Raw genomic sequence first — 19584 nt, forward strand, 5'->3', positions numbered from 1 at the left:
AAAAAGTAGTGCGTCCAGTAACCTTTTTTTAATGATGGGGCTTTAAAAAATGCTGGTACAATACAATATATCTTAAGATTTTTTAAATGGAAGGAATTAAGCCCATGAAAGCAGTGGGAATAGTCTAGTTGACCCTCTTTATCACCAGCTGACAGCAGCTGCCCGAGGCCAGGCTCCTCTCATTCCTACCCCCACCTGCTTCTGTGCTGCCCCCTGTAAGCACCCCACATATCCTGTTTTACCTGTGAGCAGTTTAGTGTGGCTCCCCAAAACAGTGAGTACTTACAACAAAAGTCAACATAGCAATAGCTTCATTATCACAAATTCATAACTTGAGAGAGTTCTCTCTCTCTCTCTCTCTCTTTCACACACACACACACACACCCACACACACCCTGCAACTTGCTGTAGAGACCGGGTTGTTGCCCAGGAGTTTTTCACAGTCCAGCGTTCGATGACTATCACTGCTGAATGTGTCACATGTGTCAGGTGCAAGCTGGTGGCTGGGGGTGCAGGTGCTGTGTGGTAGGGAGGGAGGTCAAGGTTCTTTGTGGATGGGGCTATTATTATGTCTGGTTGTTTCTCTTTGGGGGTGTTAGAGACACGGATGGTCATCACCTAAATGCACTATTTTGTTAGAAGTTACAAAAGAGGGCTATTGTGAGTCTTTCGTTTTGATTGTTAGCTGAAGTGCTTCTAAAGAGAGAATGGTTCTGCCACCAGCTAGTTTGCCATTCCGAGGTGGAGCTTGTATAGAGAAGACAGGGTAAGTGTTCCATTCTCTCCCTTTATTTAACTGGTTTTCAGAATAATGATGCTTTACCAGTGAGATTTTCTCTGTCTTACTGTTATCATGGTCTCTTGGACTTAAGCACACTTGGGTTTTGGTCCATTGCACTCATTACCTGTACTGAAGCTGTAAGGTCCCTGTCTTTGGCTGGTGGCAGTCACCTCAGCTGGCTGTGTTGGTGTGGCCCTGACCCTCGAAGACTTAGTGGCTTTCTGTATGATGGATATTCTGTGCATCCCGTACGTTCCCTATCCCAGTGTAGCCAGCAGAGAGCCTGCTCCTTGTCATGGGAGGTTCTTTTTAGAGCCCAGGTTCTAGCATGCAGGAGCCTTTTGTGTAGAGAGGTCAAGAACAAATACACTTCAACAGTAAAGGAAGTGAGGGAGGGAAAATGAGACCAGCCCCAGGACAGCTAAAATGTCACGGGAGCCGAGAGTCACTGGCCCAGGGAAGAAGTTTGAGCTTATTTTCCTTAATGAAAAATGTACACACATTAACATTTCCAGTGATACTGAGTCCATTAAAAAACCCCAGACAGGGGCTAGGGATGTGGCTCAAGCGGTAGCGCGCTCGCCTGGCATGCGTGCGGCCCGGGTTCGATCCTCAGCACCACATACAAACAAAGATGTTATGTCCACCGGAAACTAAAAAAAATAAATATTTAAAAAAAAAAAAAAAAAAAAAAACCCAGACAACAGTGATGCTGGCTGATGTCATTTTGTCCCTCTGTCTTGGACAGCTGCAAGCTGAAGTCTGTGGTATTCTGACACCTTGTGGTGATTTTCATTTTTGTATGTAAAAACTTAAACCCCAGACAACCCATGTTCTAGATCCTGAGTCTCAGTCCTGAGAAGTTGCTTGCAGAGGATGAGTCAGTGTATGACACCTTATTTCTTATTCTTAAACTTAGATGAATTTCTATAGGGAAAACGTGGCTTTCAGACAGAATTCAGTCACAGAGAAGTATGTATTGACTAGCTTGTCAGTTGCTTCCATTCGTTTCCTTTCCTTCATTGGCGTGGTGTCACCCGGGACAGTAGGGTGGCTGTTAACATTCACATATCTCCCAGGAGAAAGCTGAGCCTAAGAAAACTAAATATTGTATTTTTTAATTAAAATTTTTTTTATTCATTTTAGTTATACACAACAGCAGACTGCATTCCAACATATCATACATACATGGAGTGTAACTTCCCATTCTTGTGGTTATACATTATGCGGAGTTACACTGGTCATATACTCATATGAGCATAGGAAAGTTATGTCTGATTCATTCTACTGTCTTTCCCATTCCCATTCCCTTTTCCCTTCCCTTCCCCCTACACCCCCCTGTCTAATCAGGGAACAGCCACCCCCCACCCCACCTGTTGTGAGGCAGAATTTGCAAATCAGAGATAACATCTGCCCTTTGGAGTTTTGAGATTGGCTTATGTCACTTAGCGTGATATTTTATTCCTCTTTATTTCTGAGTAATATTCCATTGTATATATGTACCATATTTTCTTTATCCATTCATCTGTTGAAGGACACCTAGATTGGTTCCACAATTTAACTATTGTGAATTGAGTTGCTATAAACATTGATGTGGATGCATCACTGTAGTATGCTGATTAAGTCCTTTGGGTATACACCAAGGAGTGGGATAACTGGGTCAAATGGTTGTTTCATTCCAAGTTTTCTGAGGAAATCTCCACACTACTTTCCAGCGTGGTTACACCAATTTGCAGACCCACCAGCAAGGTATGAGTATACCTTTCCCCCCATATCCTCACCAACATTTATTGCTTACTTGTATTCTTGATACTTGCCATTCTGAGTGGAGTGAGATGGAATCTCAGTGTAGTCTTAATTTGCCTTTCTCTAATTGCTGTTGATATTGAACATTTTTTCATATATTTGTTGACTGATTATATTTCTTCTTCCGTGAAGTGTCTGTTCAGTTCCTTAGCCCATTTATTGATTTGGTTATTTATTTTTTTGGTGTTAAGTTTTTTGAGTTCTTTATATATCCTGGGGATTAATGCTCTGAGGTGCAGGTAGCAAAGATTTTCTCCCATTCTGTAGGCTCTCTCTTTATGGTCTTGATTGTTTTCTTTGCTGTGAAGAAGCTTCTTAGTTTGATATTATCCTGTTTATTGATTCTTTTTTTTATGTTCCTTTAATATTTATAGTCCGTGTGTGTGTGTGTGTGAGTGTGTGTGTGTGTGTGTGTTGTAGATGGACACAATACTTTTATTTGTGATGCTGAGGCTTGAACCCAGTGCCTCACACATGCTAGGCAACCGCTCTACCACTGAGCTACAGCCCCAGCCCCCATTCATTGATTCTTCATTTTACTTCTTGCACTTTAGGAGTCTGGTTGAGGAATTTGGTTCTGAAGCTGACAAGGTAGAGATTTGGGCCTCCTTTTTCTTCTAGTAGGTGCAGGGTCTCTGTTTTAATGCTTATGTCCTTGATCTACTTGGAATTGAGTTTTGTGCAGAGTGAGAGATAGGAGTCTAATTTCATTGTGTTACATATGGATTTCCAGTTTTCCTGGCACCATTTTTTGAAGAGGCCATCTTTTCTCCAATGTATGGTGCCTTTGTCTAGTATGAGAAACTGAATGTATGTGGGTTTGTCTCTGTGTCTTCTCTTCTGTACCATTGGTCTTCATGTTTGTTTTGATGCCAGTACCATTGTGAGAAAACTAAAAATTGAAGTAATTTGCACCCGAACACAAGCTAATAAGTGACAGATTTTGTTTAGATTTATGTAACCTCAAAATCTTGTGCCTCACTGTAAAGACTATTATGGTAAGAAAATGTTTTTATAAAAATTGGTGAAAACAATAGTTTTTTTTTTTTAATTATAAAAAGTTACAGAACATTGATTGCTCAGGTGGTATGGAGATATGAACTGTGCTGGCCAGTCTTCTGTAGCCTAGGAGGAAAACTGCTGTCTTTCAGACTCGTTAGCATCACAGGGAAAAATGAATTACTATGGAGTTCCCATTTGATGTGACCCCGTCTGCCTGGTATGGAGGAGATCCACTTTCTGTGGTTTCCCCATCCTTATTAATGCTTCCAAAATGTGAAGGTTGTATTTGTGGTTGCTGAACTTACATGAATTTATGCCATATATTCTACTTTATTTTCATTAAATTTATTATTAGAGGTAGAGGGGATTGTACAACATGCAGGGAGTGATCGGGTGAAGAACAAAGTTTCTGATTATTACTCAATAGTGTGAAGACTGGCTCAGTCAGTTGTAAAATCAGAACCTAATTTAACTTGCTGAGGCATGCGTTTCCACCCAACTTCGTCATCACAGAACTCTGCAGTCCTCTAGTCCAGCCCTTAGCCCTGGTGCCTCTCCCCACTAAGTCTGTGCAGGGAAGGCATCTGGTCAGCATTGGTACCTACAGCGCAAAATGTCGCCTTCTGCACTTCCCTCCGTTCCCCCCCAGAGGTTTAACGCCACATTCTCAGTGCCTTTAAAATTCTCCAAAAAATGATTTGGTAGCATGTAACCTTTCTACTTGAGAACCTTGTTATGCTTCATACTTCAAAATATCAAGACAGGTGTGGTAGTGCCCATATGTAATCCCAGCGACTCAGGAGGTGCAGGCAGGAAGATTTGAAGTTCAAAGCCAGCCTCAGCAACTTGGCCAGGCCCTAAGCAACTTAGTGAGACCCTGTCTCAAAAAATAAAAGAGGACTGGGGCTTCAGCCTCAGTGGTAGAGCCCGAATGTTCAATTCCTAGTACCAAAAAAAATTGTTTTGAATAAATATTTTGCCCTTCCTCAAACATTTATTGCTTATTGGCACATATACTGATTTTTTTTTTTAATTCATTGTACCTGGCTCTTTTTTTTTTTTTTTTTTTTTAGGAGATATTCATAGTTAGCCAGATTCATATAACTGAATGTTGTTGATGTTCAAGAACTTTCTTCTTCTGAATTGATGACTGTTATATTCTTATGTTCTAAAAAACTGGAATTTAAATTCTCCTCATCAGCCTCTAAATACTTCAGTATACCCACCTTTATCATCAAGTCCTTGTCACCCTATATCAGGCCTCTTACTAGTTAGGACAGTTGTGGGTACCATTTCAGATGCAGAAATACTCCAGAGCGAATAGGATGTGGTCAGGACAGGAACCCATACCTCTAACTCAGAGTACCACCTGGAATCTTCTGGTTAAAACACCAACAGAGCCCTCTTTTCCTTTCAGGTGAAAATACTTCAAGCCACGGGGTTGCCACAGCACTTGGCCCACTTCGTGTTCTGCAAATACGACTTCTGGGATCAGCAGGAACCAGTGATAGTCGTGCCTGAGGTGGATACCTCCTCCTCCCCTGTCAGCAAGGAGCCTCAGTGCATGGTTGTCTTTGATCACTGCAGCGTGAGTTGATTTTGTAGTCTACTCATGTGTAACCAAAAATCAAAAAATAATCCTTATTTCTTTGAATAATTTTGCCAATCTATGTCTTGGACCAGAATGTCTTACAATGGGGATGGAGTAAAGAATTAAAGTCAATGCATTTGACTTGTCCACAGTCAAAGGGTAACTTGTACAGCCAGGCACAGTGGCGCACATCTGTAATTCCAGTGGCTTGGGATCACGAGTTCAAAGCCAGCCTCAACAACTTAGTGAGACCCTGTCTCTAAATAAAATAGAAAAAAGGATGGGGATGTGGTTCAGTAGTTAAGTGGCCCTTGGTTCGATTCCTGGTTTAAAAAAAGGGTAACTTGTGCCAAAAAAAAAAAAAGTGTGTGTGTGTGTGTGTGTGTGTGCGCGCGCGCATGCTCATCTTCTAAGGGAATCCGTGTTTTCTGTTACATTAGTGAAGAAAAGAAATCGGAAACAGGAAGCTAGTGAAAATTAAGGCAACAGACAAGAAATCACTTCATTGGGTCTGAGGTTCTGCTGAGCCCTTTGCCATTCTTTCCTTTTGTCCTTGCCAGTTATATTTCATTGCTGCACTTCTTTTTTCAGCTGAAGGAACCGTTCACAGAAGTTACCTTGTCCACAGTAGTTATCGTCGTGTTTCCTGGGGCTTGTGACCAGCAGAGCCTGCACTGGTCTATCAGTCTTTTTTGTTATTATACCACACTTGATCAACCTCATTTTTTTTTTTGGTTTGTTTGTTTGAGTAAGGTTTTTTCCCCAGTGTGTTTAAATTCCATGACTTTCTTAATACAGCAAAATCCTTATTGCAAAATACTATTCTGTAAAGGAGAAATGGTTGGGCTGGGTGTCTTGGTGCACTTCTGCAATCCCAGCCACCCAGCAGGCTGAGGCAGGAGGATCACAAATTGGAGGCCAGTCGTAGCGATTTATCAAAACCCTGTTTTAAAATAAAAAATAAAAGAAGGTTGCGGATGTAGACCAGTGGTAGCAAGCACCCTTGGGTTTAATCCCCAGTACCCCCTTGCCACACATAAGGACAGGTTGTGAAAATTATTTTTTGTGCTAATAATCATTATTCTTTTATTGTAGATAATGTCCAAAAAACTGGAAAAAGTAATTTTTGCAACATATAGTTACCTTATTGGATGTAGAAATTTATATCAAAATATTATAAATTATTATAACGCTTCATATAGTTAGTTATACATTTAAAAAATAGATTTTGAAAATACAGTGCAGTGCTGTTCTTACATACTAGACTTTCAAAGTGGAAGGTTTTAAAAAATCAAAGGTTGAATGTTTTCTCTGATATGTAGAGAAAAATACGGTGGGGGGTATAAAAAAAGAATAGAAGAAAAATCAGTGGAGTAGACAAAGGAGAATAAAGGGAAGGGGGGGGGGAGTAGATAAGGAAGACAGTGGAATGAGTCTGACCTGACTTTCCTATGCACATATATGAATATACCATGGTGAATCTCACTATCATGTGCATCCACAAGACACTAATTAAAAAAAAAAAAACTATAATAGCAGAAAGATCAGTAGAACAGAAGGAAGTGAATGAGGAGGGAGGAGGGGAGCGGGGAGGGGAAGGGGGAAGTCCCTGGGACTGAATAGAACAAATTATATTCCATGCCTTTATGTCAAAATAAATTCTATGTCATGTAGGTCTAAAAAGAACCAATGAAAAAATGGAGTCTAAAAAGAAAAAAAGTGGAAGGTTTTAAAAATTCATAGTTAACTTAAAGGCAAGAACCTTTGGCCACTGGGCACTCCCAATGTGCTTATGAAATTCTTTGGCACCAGAATTCTTAATTTTTTGTTGTTGTTTTTGGTGGTGCTGGGGATCAAACCCAGGTGCTATGACGCTCTGCTCAGTAACGGAAGTATTCTGTTTTCTGTTTCTTTCCTCCCTGATAAAACTTAAGTACATGATTCCTGGTATTAGTAATTGTAAGATTACCAGAAAGTGTTTCTATTTTGTAATCAGCTGTTATCTTTCAGGAGTTTTCTGTTAACATCACGGAAGACTTCATTGAGCATCTATCAGAAGGGGCCTTGGCAATTGAAGTATATGGACATAAAATGAATGACCCCCGGAAAAACCCAGCCCTGTGGGATTTGGGAATCATCCAAGCAAAAACACGAAGTCTTCGGGACAGGTGAATTTTAGATATCCATCTAATTCTGCTTATAATTTTACAACATTGCTGTAGATTGATACTGCCATTTATAAAGCTCACTGTTTCCTGAGCATTACCAGGCCCCAGGGCAGATGGTGTTGTGTCCAGGATGCTCATGTCACAGCTAAACTTCCTAGGACAGTGAACTTGGAAGAATGATGCAAGAAAGCTAATATGTGGTTATTTAAGAAGAAATAGTGAAATTAATGTGGAGAATGATCACTTATCACTGTGAATTATTTCTAATTAGTGTCAGAGAAACAAATGGAGGTCTGCATCATTGCATTTACTCTTTTTAGTTCTTGCTAGTGGCATCGGTGATGGAAGGAGAGAGCCTTATTGTTGACTTTAAAAGGAAGATTTAAAAGGGAGGGGCTGGGGCTGGGGCTGGTGCTCAGTGGTGAAGCTCTTGCCTCGAATGTGTGGGGCACTGGGTTAGATTTTCAACATCATGAAAAAAAGGCAACTAAGTGAAATGAAGGTATTGTGTCTCTCTACAACTAAATAAAATAAAGGGAATCACTGAAATAGAAGATGTTTTTACTTTCATTTAATTATAGACAGGAGCCAGATTTATTTCCTTCCTTCTTTCCTTCCTTCCTCCCTCCCTCCCTTCCTTCCTTCCTCCCTTCCTCCCTCCCTCCCGCCATTTAGAAAGTTTTATCAAATACTTAATTAGAAGGTGAGTTTTTTTTTTTCCTTGACTCTTTTCAAGTCATGGGAGTGGAAAGTGCTACCTTTATTTGTTTATGGGAAGGTAGCCCTGTACTTGTTCTGCACATCTCACTAGAATGCTCTGATTTTTGAGTAGCCACTTTGAAAAGGATTTTATCATCATATCTTTCTGAGCAAAATAAAGGAGCCATTTCTAGTCTTGATATCAAGTTAGTTTAACTTAGCTGTTCATTGTATTTGCCAGCACGTATTTGTATGTTTCTAATTCAACCATAGATCAGTTACCCGTTTGGTGGTCGTTTTAGTTCCTTAGTCTCATGTGTAGGATCCTAAGCTGCCTGTATTGGAAAAGAAATGTGACTTCCCAAGAACTGCACCTGTTTCCTAGGTGGAGCGAAGTTACCAGGAAATTGGAATTCTGGGTTCAGATCTTGGAACAGAATGAGAATGGTGAATACTGCCCTGTAGAAGTGATTCCCGCCAAGGATGTCCCAACGGGAGGAGTCTTCCAGCTCCGGCAGGTAACAGATCACCAATGTGCTTATGAAATTCTTTGGCACCAGAATACTTAATTTTTTGTTGTTGTTTTTGGTGGTGCTGGGGACCAAACCCAGAGCCTCATGCATGCTGTTCAAGCATTGTATCTCTGAGCTACATGTTGGATTCTTTTTAATAGAAAAGTTGATGCTGCTGCTGATATCTAGACTGGCCAAGTCCATCTTACATTAAAATAATTTCCTACTTCATGTGCATTTTCTTTCCTTGTCATGAGTCTTTCTACTTATAATATTTTGAAACCAGCTTCTGGTGTGTTATTAAAAAGATAAACTTGGAATTATAGGGCATAAAACAAACATCAGGCAGGATTGTCACATTCATGAAAACAAGGAGGAGAAGGATTGTGACATGGCCAAAAGAACATGTGTTCACGGGCCAACATGCTGGATTCAGTGCCATCTCTACAGTGTCCTTGCTCTGTACCTGTAGGCATGTCCAGTGCCCTCTGCCCTTCACCTGCAGTGTGGAGATGATGGCAACACCAACGTCATGGGACTGGGATGAGGATTAAGAGGGTTGCTGTATGTACAGCACAGTGCTCGGCACAGGGAAGGTGTTAAATAAATGCAGCTGGGTAGATGGGAACACACGCCAGGTCCACATAGCAGAGAAATATGTGACAATAGTCCCTCAACCCTAGGCATGTCGTGATCTGCCAGTCTACTCTGCCAACTGACAGTGGAAGGGAAGTCTTTATGTAATTTGCATAAATGATTTGGAAATACCTTTTTTTTTTTTTTTTTTTTTTTTTGCTGTGCTTTGCATTAATCTATCACTTAGCAGGCTACTGTATCCTGTGAGATTTTTCCATAGTTTAAAATAAAAGAGTAGCTCAAGAAAATGAATGTTAAAAGTATTCAAAGCCAAATATGAGAAAAGGTTAAAAGAAAGAATTTAACTATTTAAGTTTCTAAATGTCTTACAAGAAGGAAGGTGAAAAGCACATCTTTTGGACCCCAGCAATGAATGTGAGCAGGTGCATTCACATACAGGCAAGGAACTAAAAGCAAGAGATTGGTTTAAATTGCAGCATGATATGTATGTACAGTAGAATTCTTGCATGTGTGAAGAACTTCTTTCTCTGGGCATCAGTTAAGATGTATATCTTCCTTGGCTGCCTTAGAAATTCCTTCCTGGAAGCAAGACTGGGTGATTTTTCTACCAATTAGTGTAGTTGGATAGTTGAGTGTTGGTCATACTTCTGACACCCTTTACTAAGAGTGCCTGATGATCACTGGACTTGTCAGGAAGGGGTTTTTTGAAGGATTGTCTCTTTACCTGGTTGCCAAAAAACGTCACATGAGGTCTGGGAAGGTTTCTCCTGTGCAAATGGCAGAATAAAGACCTGAGGCTGGACCTGGGTCTCTTTGCATAGAGTCATGTGCCTGAGGAGCTGGAAGCAGGAGAGGATGGCAGAGGCTCCTGGCAGGCGACTGAGAGGGGCTCAAAGACTGAGCGCACCTGAGTAGGATAAGTTTTAAAATTGGGATATATTCTTCTTGAACAGGACAGTGGCAGAGGACAGCTGATAGGACTTGGCCACATAGAAACTGCTGTACACAACAAATGCTGGGATATCAGCAGCTGCAACAAGTTCAGCCACTAGTTGAAGTGCACTTTGCAAAGCTTTGCTGTGGAGCAGTGAGCCGTTCCCACCCTACCCTCCTCCCTTCCCTCTCCATACCTAGAATCTTCCCACTGTGTCCATGTTCACTGTTTATGTGTTCCGAACAGATTGCTTTCTGGTTTAAAAGGTAGCAAATTGAAATAATATTAGACTATTAAAATATTTTCTGAGGAATTTCTCCACAGACTAACTGATGCATAGTTCTTAGAAAATATAAACTCAAAAGATGTCTGTATCCTATCCATTCAAACGCAGCTTGATGGGATCAATGCATAAGTAGATTTTCCTCATCATGCAAATCTCTTGGGAGCTAAGTGTAGTGGAAGCAGACAAGAGTAATTGATTTGAAACATATTCAGATTCCATTTTCATACTCTGTTTTCTGTCCCTAACATTCATAAACTAAGTTTGAAGTCAGTAATTTGAGGATACTGGGAATTCTTTCTGACCATGTACTTCATGGTAAATATATGGAGTCACATAGGAGTTACTCAGAAAACAGTTTTAAGTAGGAACAGCTTTTTCTGATCAGTTCCTTTTGCTGTTTAGCTTAAAATTAGTTTTTATTCTGGGATTAGGGCAGCGATTCCAAGGTAGTTAGCCTTTCTAGTTTCTAACCCCGATACCTGCGTTTAGATACTTGCGTTTAGAGGCCCGTATGTGTCTCCTGCCCTTGGTTACTTGCTCTTCACCTGGCACACCACACGTTTCCCACAGTAATGGTTTAATGACTACATCGTGTTTCATTACGCAACACCGTGTTTCATTATGCTTATTTGAACAGTTATGGATACTGTACATTTGATTTATATCTATTTTTTGCTATTCTTCAGTGCTTTTAGATTCTTTATAAAAATGCACGATTATTTACTTAGGACATATCCCTACAAAGTCAACTCTGGGGCATAGGATACTTATATTTTTAAGTCATATTGCCCAACTTAAATTCTTGCCCTACAGTTTTGAAATTATTTTGTAAACCTTGGGCGGTATTGTAAATTGCCTGTTTCACATATAATTGCTAGTGTAACAAGTAGAAATTAAAGTGTGTTGTGGTTATTTTAATTTGTATGTATTTGATTATCAGATAAATTGAACATTGTTTATTAGACAATGGTTCACATTTCCTTTGTTAGAATGTTTTCTTTTAATGTTTCTTTTTATTGATGAAATGTCTTTTTACTTGGTAAAAAGGAACATAAGTTTTCTTGACTGGTTTTGGATTTGCATGTTAGTACTTAAGAGATCTTGTCTCCAAAGTTAAATGTTTTTCTCAGCGTGGACCTGTAGGGGTCTCTCTAAACCAATTTTTTGGAAATAAGAAACTGACTTTTAGACTGAAAATTCTCTGTGGTCCAGGGGCAGTCCCGGCGAGTTCAAGTTGAAGTGAAGTCTGTGCAGGAGTCTGGGACTTTGCCATTGGTGGAAGAGTGTATATTGTCTGTTGGCATTGGATGCCTGAAAGTCAGACCACTCAGGTCCCCCAGAACTCTTGATGCCTTCCAGGTAAGTTTCTGTGACTGTTTTTGGTTTGTTAAAAGACCAACCCAGACCAGAGTCTTTGGGAACCGCGGGCACACTGCGTTCAGGGAACAGTGCTCTTGGCATTGCTTTTTTGTGGAATCACCTAGCAGACTCTGCTGGCTTGCCCTGGTCCTGGCAAACAGAGGGTTAAAACTCTTCAGCCTCCGCTGCTGCTCCCCAGTGCGTGGTGATTAGCCGCTCTGCACTGCAGCCCCTCTGTAGAAGCCCCCCACTGGCTTGTGAAGCCTACTTGCCAGCAGGGGTTTGATTTCCCCTGGTGAGTGGGACTGTAAGCCCAGCAGGGTGAGTATTGTACTGGCTCCCGAAAAGGTCAAACAGTGCTCTTCATCCCCAACCCCCAGGGGCTCAAGGTTTTCCTCCACTTCCTGACAACTGTAAAGCTCTGGTTGAGGGTGCTGTAGGTGGGAGGTGACACCGAGGAACAGAAACTCTGGGGGAAGATTCAGACTGTGTAGCCCGATTCTTGGATAATTATTTTGGTTCTCCATGATGCACTTTTTTCTTTTAGGAGGAAGAGGAGGACATGGACAGCTACCAGGTAATTGAGCGTCGGTTAGCCTGTCAGCTTGACTCAAGTACATAATTACACATTCTAGGAGCTTGTTGTGCTCTTACTTGATAATTAAGTAATTTTGATTCAAATGGTGCATCTTCTTAAAGTAACACAGAGTAGGAGGACGGTATTGTATCATGGGTATCATGGGTCGTGAAGGCAGGTGCATTAGGAGCAGAACATCACTTTGGACCCTGTCCTTCCCCACACCTGGATCTCTCCATCCAGGCTCCTAAAGAGCAATTTCCCCAGCTGCTCTTCCCTGGCCTCTGCTTGAGTGGAGTCACTGGCCCTGCTCCTGTTCCAGTGTCGCCCTGAGCGTGGTCCAGCCCTTGGTGTTTTTCCTTATTTGAAGCCAGTTCTCCCTGAATGCCCACCCTGCACTCATCCAGGGATTTTGTGGTAATATTTTTCCCTTTCCTCTCTTTCCCTAATCTGCCATATTTTGTCTGTGTCTGTGAAGTTTCATCCTGTTAGTCATCCTTGAGGACTGTCTCAGCCCTGTGGAGCCTGATGATGTCATCCAGTGTAGTCACTCTCTGGCTTTGCATCATTCTAATTGGATAGAAACGTCTGCTCCTGCAAGTCACTGATAAAACACCTTGTATCAGATGGTGTTGCCTTCAGGGTCCTATGGCACAGCAGTAGAGACCTCTTTAAGCTGACGTGATTCCATTACTCACTGCTGTTTGGATGTGGTATTTGAGTCCTCTGCGATCTTACTCAAGTAGATGCATTGCACATTCCTCCATGTTGTCCACAAGAATGTCATGGGCTATTTGGTTAAGTGCCCTGGTGAAATCCAGATCCATGGCGTCTGCAGCATTCCACTGACCTACCCTGTCTTGTAACCTTATTACAGAGGAAATGAGGGAAGATTGGCGTGCTTGCAGGTGTTGACTGGTAGAGTTGTTGGTCTGCTGGTAACGATCCCTGTCCTCTTGTCCTCCCCCATATACAGTAAGGGGAGAAGCATTTATGTGGCATGTCTCTAAGAGCCTAGTGCAATGTGGGAAAAGGGGTTGTAGCATTTAAAGCCCCTTCTGATGGTTCTGGGCTATGTGAATCTGAAGATTAGTGAATGGAGTTTGTAAGTTCTTTCCATCGAAGAGGCCTTATAGACCTTCCTTGCTTGGAGTTCTGTCCCATAAGCCACTAGAAATAACACTGGCCTGGGTGCCAGAGATATCCCTTTCAGAAAGAATTCTGCTTTAGAAGAAAATGCTTTAGATTCTGAGAGTTTCTCTTCTAAACTACAGTAAAGGCATCTGGTGGTGCTAATAATGAAGTTTTGTGTGATACATCTTTTAATCATGTTAGAGAAAGGTGGACTAGAGCATCGGTTCCACAGGTACTGTCTTGACATCATGTTGTATGTGGTGAATATGGTTTCCCTTATTTTCTTCCAGGATCGGGATTTAGAGCGATTACGTAGAAAATGGCTGAATGTGTTAACAAAGCGTCAAGAGTATTTGGATCAACAGCTACAAAAGCTTGTCAGCAAACCTGGTAGGAAGAGCAACTCAATATTTCCCTCCCTGAAGTTGGTGCATAGTTAACCCCGTTCATAGTCATGTAAATTAAGAGCCTGTGTCAGCGATGTGGATGGCAAGAGCACATGAGTGTGACTCCTGGTTTGTGCCATGTCCCTTCAAGAGAACATTCATCCAGTTGTGATAATATGTTGGTGTGGTCCCCAACCCCCAACAGAGGAAGGGATTGCAGTGGGCAGAGCACATACTGGCCATTAGAAACAGCTTCAGGAAAGGCGCTGATGTTCCCAGGTGTTCTGCCTGGGCCAGGTTGCCGTGTGCCCAGGGGCTGAAGGGGCGTCTCTGCAGGAGCCCAGGTGGCCTTTGCTTGGGTTAAGCACCCAGTGCCAGCAACTGAAACACGTGATATTTCCAGAGGTAGAAACATCAAGTAGCATTTCTGGATCAAGTGTGTGTGTGTGTGTGTGTGGGGGGGGGGGCGCGTACATTACTGGTGATTGAACCCAGGGGTGCTCTATCACTGAGCTATGCCCCTTGCACTTATTTTTTTTTAATTATTATTATTTTGAGACAGGTCTTGCCAAATTGCCCAGTCTAGCCCAGAACTTGTGGTCATCCTGCCTTGGCCTTCTGTGTTGTTGGGATTCCTGGTGTGCACCCCACTCCTGGCCTAATCCTCATTCTTGATGTTCTAGATAAAACAGAGGATGATGCTGACCGTGAGGCCCAGCTCCTGGAGATGCGGTTGACCCTAACTGAGGAAAGGAACGCTGTGATGGTCCCCTCTGCTGGCAGTGGCATTCCAGGGGCCCCTGCAGAGTGGTAGGAACCCCTCAGTTCTTGTGGAGTTCTGAGCATTCTCAAACCCCTGCTTTCCATTTGAGTTCTGGGTGTGCTGCTGTTAATGGAAGAGTCGTGATAGCATGTGACAGAGTTGTGTGAATTAAAGGAACTATTAAATTATTTTCATTACTAGAATAACTGTGGTCTAAAATAGCTGCTTTATTAAATAACATTGTTATTGGCCAAAGTAATTAAGATTTCTGAGAACTTAAATCAATATTTAGTACCACTATACTTAGCATTAAAAAAAGTAGTTAATATGTAAATTACTTGGATTATTCATTCCCTTAGAAGAATGTTCAGTCATAAGAAAATTGCATCTGCACCAGTTTTTGGTTTTGGTACCAGCTTAAACTGTACTGTCAGCAAATGTTCTGTGCCACTTTATAGAAATTAAAAATAGTAAGTTAAGCCACACAGAACCCTGGAGTATGTCCTTTAATAAGAAAGTAAGTTGAAATGGGGCTTTATAGAAACAGATGAATGGTCTTGCAGACCAGTTCTAGTGTCAGCGTAAGAAGTGGCAGTTACAGTTCAGTCTCTGTGGCATTTCTCATGTTAAATTGTAGGAGATCAGTGCCCAGGTGCTGTGGCCGGGACCGTGCTAGCCGTGAGTGTGTGCTGGGGCCATGTCCTCAAGTGTACTAGAGGAGCGTTTGTCTCTGTGTTTCAGGACACCAGTTCCTGGGATGGAAGCCCACATTCCTGTTATATTCCTTGACCTGAATGGTAAGTTCAAGGAGTTTTTGAAGGCTTACCTGGGCAAATCAGGTTAACGCTCAGATACTAACCAAGTGTGTCAGTAGGCAACCTGTCCTCCTGAGGTTAGAGGCAGTTTTTTGTGGCTCACACATTCTGATGCTGTTCAAAGACTGAGCTGTTGTAAGTCTTATTTTCCTAACAGCAGTAGACATCTGTTTCATTATGAGGCCTCCTCACATTTCACTGCTGCAACCCTGGTTCTGTGTGCATGCTTCCCCCATCAGGTCAGGATGGTGGTAATGTTTATCTGTATTAAAAATGTTTTCTTCTGGGCTGGGGCTGTAGCTCAGCGGCACTTCCCTAGCATGTGTGAGGCACTGGGTTCTATCCTTAGCACTGCATAAAAAAACAAACAAATAAAGGCATGCTGTCCATCTACAACTATAAAAAAAAATTTTAAAAAAATGTTTTCTTGGCTGGGTACAGTGGTGCACACCTGTAATCCCAGTGACTTGGGAGGCCAAGGCAGCAGGATTTGCAAGTTTGAGGCCAGCCTCAGCAACTTAGTGAGATCCTGTCTCAAAATAAGAAGTAAAAGGGGCTGAGGATGTGTGGCTTAGTGGTAGGACACCCTGGGTTCAATCCCCAGTATCACACATGCAAAAACTTTTCTCTTTATTCTTTAGGAAAGACTCCTCTCCAGAAGGGACTAATAATACTATGTAGCATGTGATACTATGTAGCATGTTTTCTTAACATTATATAATAATTTTTGTACTTTTTCTGTGAGTCCTTATGCGCTCATTCCTGGATTACCTTTTTTTTTTTTTTGTAAATAACTGCTGTCTGCTCCCCCCACAATGTACTCTGCCTGTAGGAGGAAAAAATAGGACATGAAAAGGCAAGTAAAGGAGCTAAAACTAAGTTAAATGTCAGCAGTTAAATTCCTACAGCCTTTGAAAAAGAACTGTGTGTGAAGGTTAAGGCCCCTAGGTAGATGAGCCGTGTGTCCTTGGTGGACCCCTTCCTCTGAGCAGAAAGTGGTGTGCCAGGGTTCTGCACCTGTGCCCCTGAGCTTGCTCGCATGGAGGATCCTCACATTTACCCAGAGGTAGAGTACTGGGCCCTGCCATGGTATGCGCGGCCACCTGATGGTGGGGAGCTATTTGTTTTTTTAAGTATTGCTACAAGACACAGTCCTGCCTGTTGTTCTCTAGAACCTTGGAGACTGAGGGTGACTCTGGTCTCTTAAGTTAGGCTTCCCAGATAGGTGAGGGCCATGTACGTGTGTTTGGGGGGGGGGTTGCATAAGAAAGTGGAGGGGGGAAAAGAGCCCGAGGAAGAAGGCCTGTTAGTCTGGATATTTACAGAGATGATCAGGACTTTGTTGAGTGTTATACATGTTCTTAGTCCACCCAAGCCCACTAGTCCTTTTTTTAAATTTTTAATTTGTTCTTTTCAGTTTTACATTGCAGTATATTTTGACACATTATACATACATACATGGAGTGTAACTTCCCATTCTGTGGTTGCACATGATGTGGAGTTGCCCTGGTCGTGTATTCATATATGAGCCTAGGAGAGTGATGTCTGATTCATTCTATTGCCTTTCCTATTCCCATCCCTCCACCCCCACTTGCTTTTGATGCTTGTGCATTAGCTTAAGGTGGATGGGGACTGGGAGAGGGGTGGGCTGGGAACGAAACACCATGATGCATTCCTAAGTAGGGCCTCTGGCTCATGTAGTCAGTCGATCCTTTCGTTGAACTTAACTGTCAAGTAACTGGAATCACTCTCGTTTATTTCTCATTTTTTTCAGTGCATTAAAAGGTGGGGCATTTTGGTTACAATCCTGTCATTACATGGGTGAGCAGACCTTGGGTTACCTCCTAGGTGTCTTGGCTTCCTTTGCCTCCCATGTGAGATTAGATGTAAAGGGAGCATTGAGAGAGAGATGATTTCTTGAGGCAACTTTCCCTCTAAGATCTGTGAACTCTTAAATGGTTCATTGTGTCACGTGAGATTGCATAGCAAAAGCAAATGAAATGTGAAACACAATTTTAATAATAAGCCCATTGAAATTTAGCTGGTCAGGGTTACCCTTGAGGACCATCTCCAGGTTTAACGGAGCCTCTTTGCCGTCAGCTGATGATTTCAGCTCTCAGGATAACCTTGACGACCCAGAAGCTGGAGGATGGGATGCCACCCTGACTGGGGAAGAAGAGGACGAGTTCTTTGAACTCCAGGTCGTGAAACACCATGATGGAGAGGTGAGTCAAGCAGAGCTCGGGAGGGTCAGATAAAAACTAGTTCCATAGACTTCCCTGGAGCCTCTGGAAGCAGTCACCAAGGTGGTAATTTCAGTGCATATGCTTCTCAACCAAAACCCGTGGAAGCCTTTCCTTCTGACTTCCAAAAAGAGTGAGGCCTGAACATTCCATTCTGCCCATTCACCTTCCTCCTCCCTCTCCGGGTGAAGGATCGTGTCCGTGTGGCCCATGCAGGCCGGCAGTGGTCAGCAGCTGTCCTCTGTCCTCAGCCCCTGAGGTGGAAGTTGAACTGCTGAAGCACAGGGAGTGTGGATGGCACCACATTTGGGATTTGCTTTAAAATTGTTTCATAAAAACTTTTTGAAAGGAGGAAAAGAACGGATGAAGGTAGTGTGTTGAAATCTTGATTTAAATGATTGAAGCTGTGTGATGGGTATATTGGGGGCTTTAGTCCCTACTTTCTAACATGCTTGAAAAATTATATCATGAAGTGTTTCAGGGAGGAAAGCTGATGTGTTTCTAAGATGCAGAGCTGAATTCAACGTGAGGACACACTCGGGCACTCTCTCTGAGCTGCATGCTCTAGGATGGCGGACAGGCAGGCCCTTCCTCGAGGACCGGGGCCTGTTGCAGATAAAGTGGGTGTTGGGATATGGCAGCTAAATGCACTGTATGACCTGGGGCAGGGGACAGGGAAACATTTGAACACAGACTGTGTAATAAATGACAGTGTTGTATCTATGGTGAATCTCCTGAGTGTGGCAGCTCTCTCCCACTCACTCCAAAGTGATTCAGCAAAAATAGTATGTGTGTGTTGGTTGTGACAAAGAGAAGCAAAAGTGACCAAATCCTGACAATAGGTAGGTCTCAAAAGGCATATAGGAGTCCATGGAACTGACTTTTGCTACTTTTCTTGATGTTTGAGCACTTTTTAAAATTAAAAAAGAAGAGCAAGCAGCCCAGCCAGGAAAGCCCCTGCTCTCTGCTCTCCAGACTCAGGTGCCGGAGAGCACATCCTCACAGTCTTGCCTTTTCAGAGCGGTCCTCACAGGAGGACTTTAGCCTAACCTTGGTTTCTTTGGTGGAAAGCACAGTGCATTGTCCTACCTTCTCTGCAGGTGAAAGCAGAGGCCTCCTGGGACTCTGCAGTGCATAGCTGTCCTCAGCTCAGCAAGGGCACGCCCACAGACGAGCGCCTGTTCCTGATCGTGCGTGTGACAGTCCAGCTTAGTCATCCCGCTGACATGCAGCTGGTCTTACGCAAAAGAATTTGTGTGCACGTTCACGGCCGGCAGGTGAGGCCTTACTCCTACTCAACAGCGTTTTCACCACAGCCCACCTGTGGCCAGGGCTGTGGAGTGGTCACTCTGGCTTGAGACATTGTCTAGGTGAGTGACTGTCCCAAGACTGTGCTCGCTCCAGTCCCCAGGCTGCCATTCTGACTTCCTTCTAATAGTACTAGATTGTTACACTGAATCTCTTTAGAGCAGATCCGCTAGTGGCAGCTGTTCTTGGGGTGCCTCGGGCCCTGCCCGGGCAGGTTCAGCAGTCCTTTTGCCTCTTCTTGCTGTTCCCTGGCAGATCAGCTGTTAGTTTATCAGCATGGGCTGCTTATGCTTCTCTTTCTAGGCCTTTCTTTCATAGCAGTCCTTGCCTTTGGGTTAAAAAGGTGAGTAGGAAACAATGTGGGGCTGTATAGGGCAAAAGTCTCCTCACCGAAGCTCCCTGAGCAGCAGCTGCTGTGCTCTATGCTGAGTGCTGGGGTATGGGCCTCACCATGTGCCAGAGAACAGACTTCAGACAGAGGGAGGGAGGGCTGTGCAGAGGAGCATGCATTGAGCTGGTACCGTACAGATAGAGCGTTTCATGGGGAGGAGGAGAGGAGGAGAACACTTCTGCAGAGATCGTGAGGCGGGAGGGCCAGGGCAGCCGGGGAACTTAGGGACTGC

At 42.9% G+C, this 19584-nt stretch overlaps 1 protein-coding gene across 1 annotated transcript in view; it reads left to right on the forward strand.

Annotated features, from left to right (window-relative positions):
- Kif13b (kinesin family member 13B) overlaps positions 1 to 19584 on the forward strand; it is a 148883-nt gene that overhangs the window by 86018 nt on the left and 43281 nt on the right. The window contains 10 exon segments of the mRNA XM_015499423.2: positions 5007 to 5177; positions 7191 to 7348; positions 8433 to 8565; positions 11589 to 11735; positions 12283 to 12312; positions 13737 to 13836; positions 14516 to 14642; positions 15337 to 15392; positions 17511 to 17635; positions 18754 to 18930. Coding sequence (XP_015354909.2) covers positions 5007 to 5177; positions 7191 to 7348; positions 8433 to 8565; positions 11589 to 11735; positions 12283 to 12312; positions 13737 to 13836; positions 14516 to 14642; positions 15337 to 15392; positions 17511 to 17635; positions 18754 to 18930 — 1224 coding nt within the window.

Source organism: Marmota marmota, unplaced genomic scaffold (genome assembly GCF_001458135.2).
Source record: "Marmota marmota marmota unplaced genomic scaffold, marMar, whole genome shotgun sequence".
Lineage (NCBI taxonomy): Eukaryota > Metazoa > Chordata > Mammalia > Rodentia > Sciuridae > Marmota > Marmota marmota.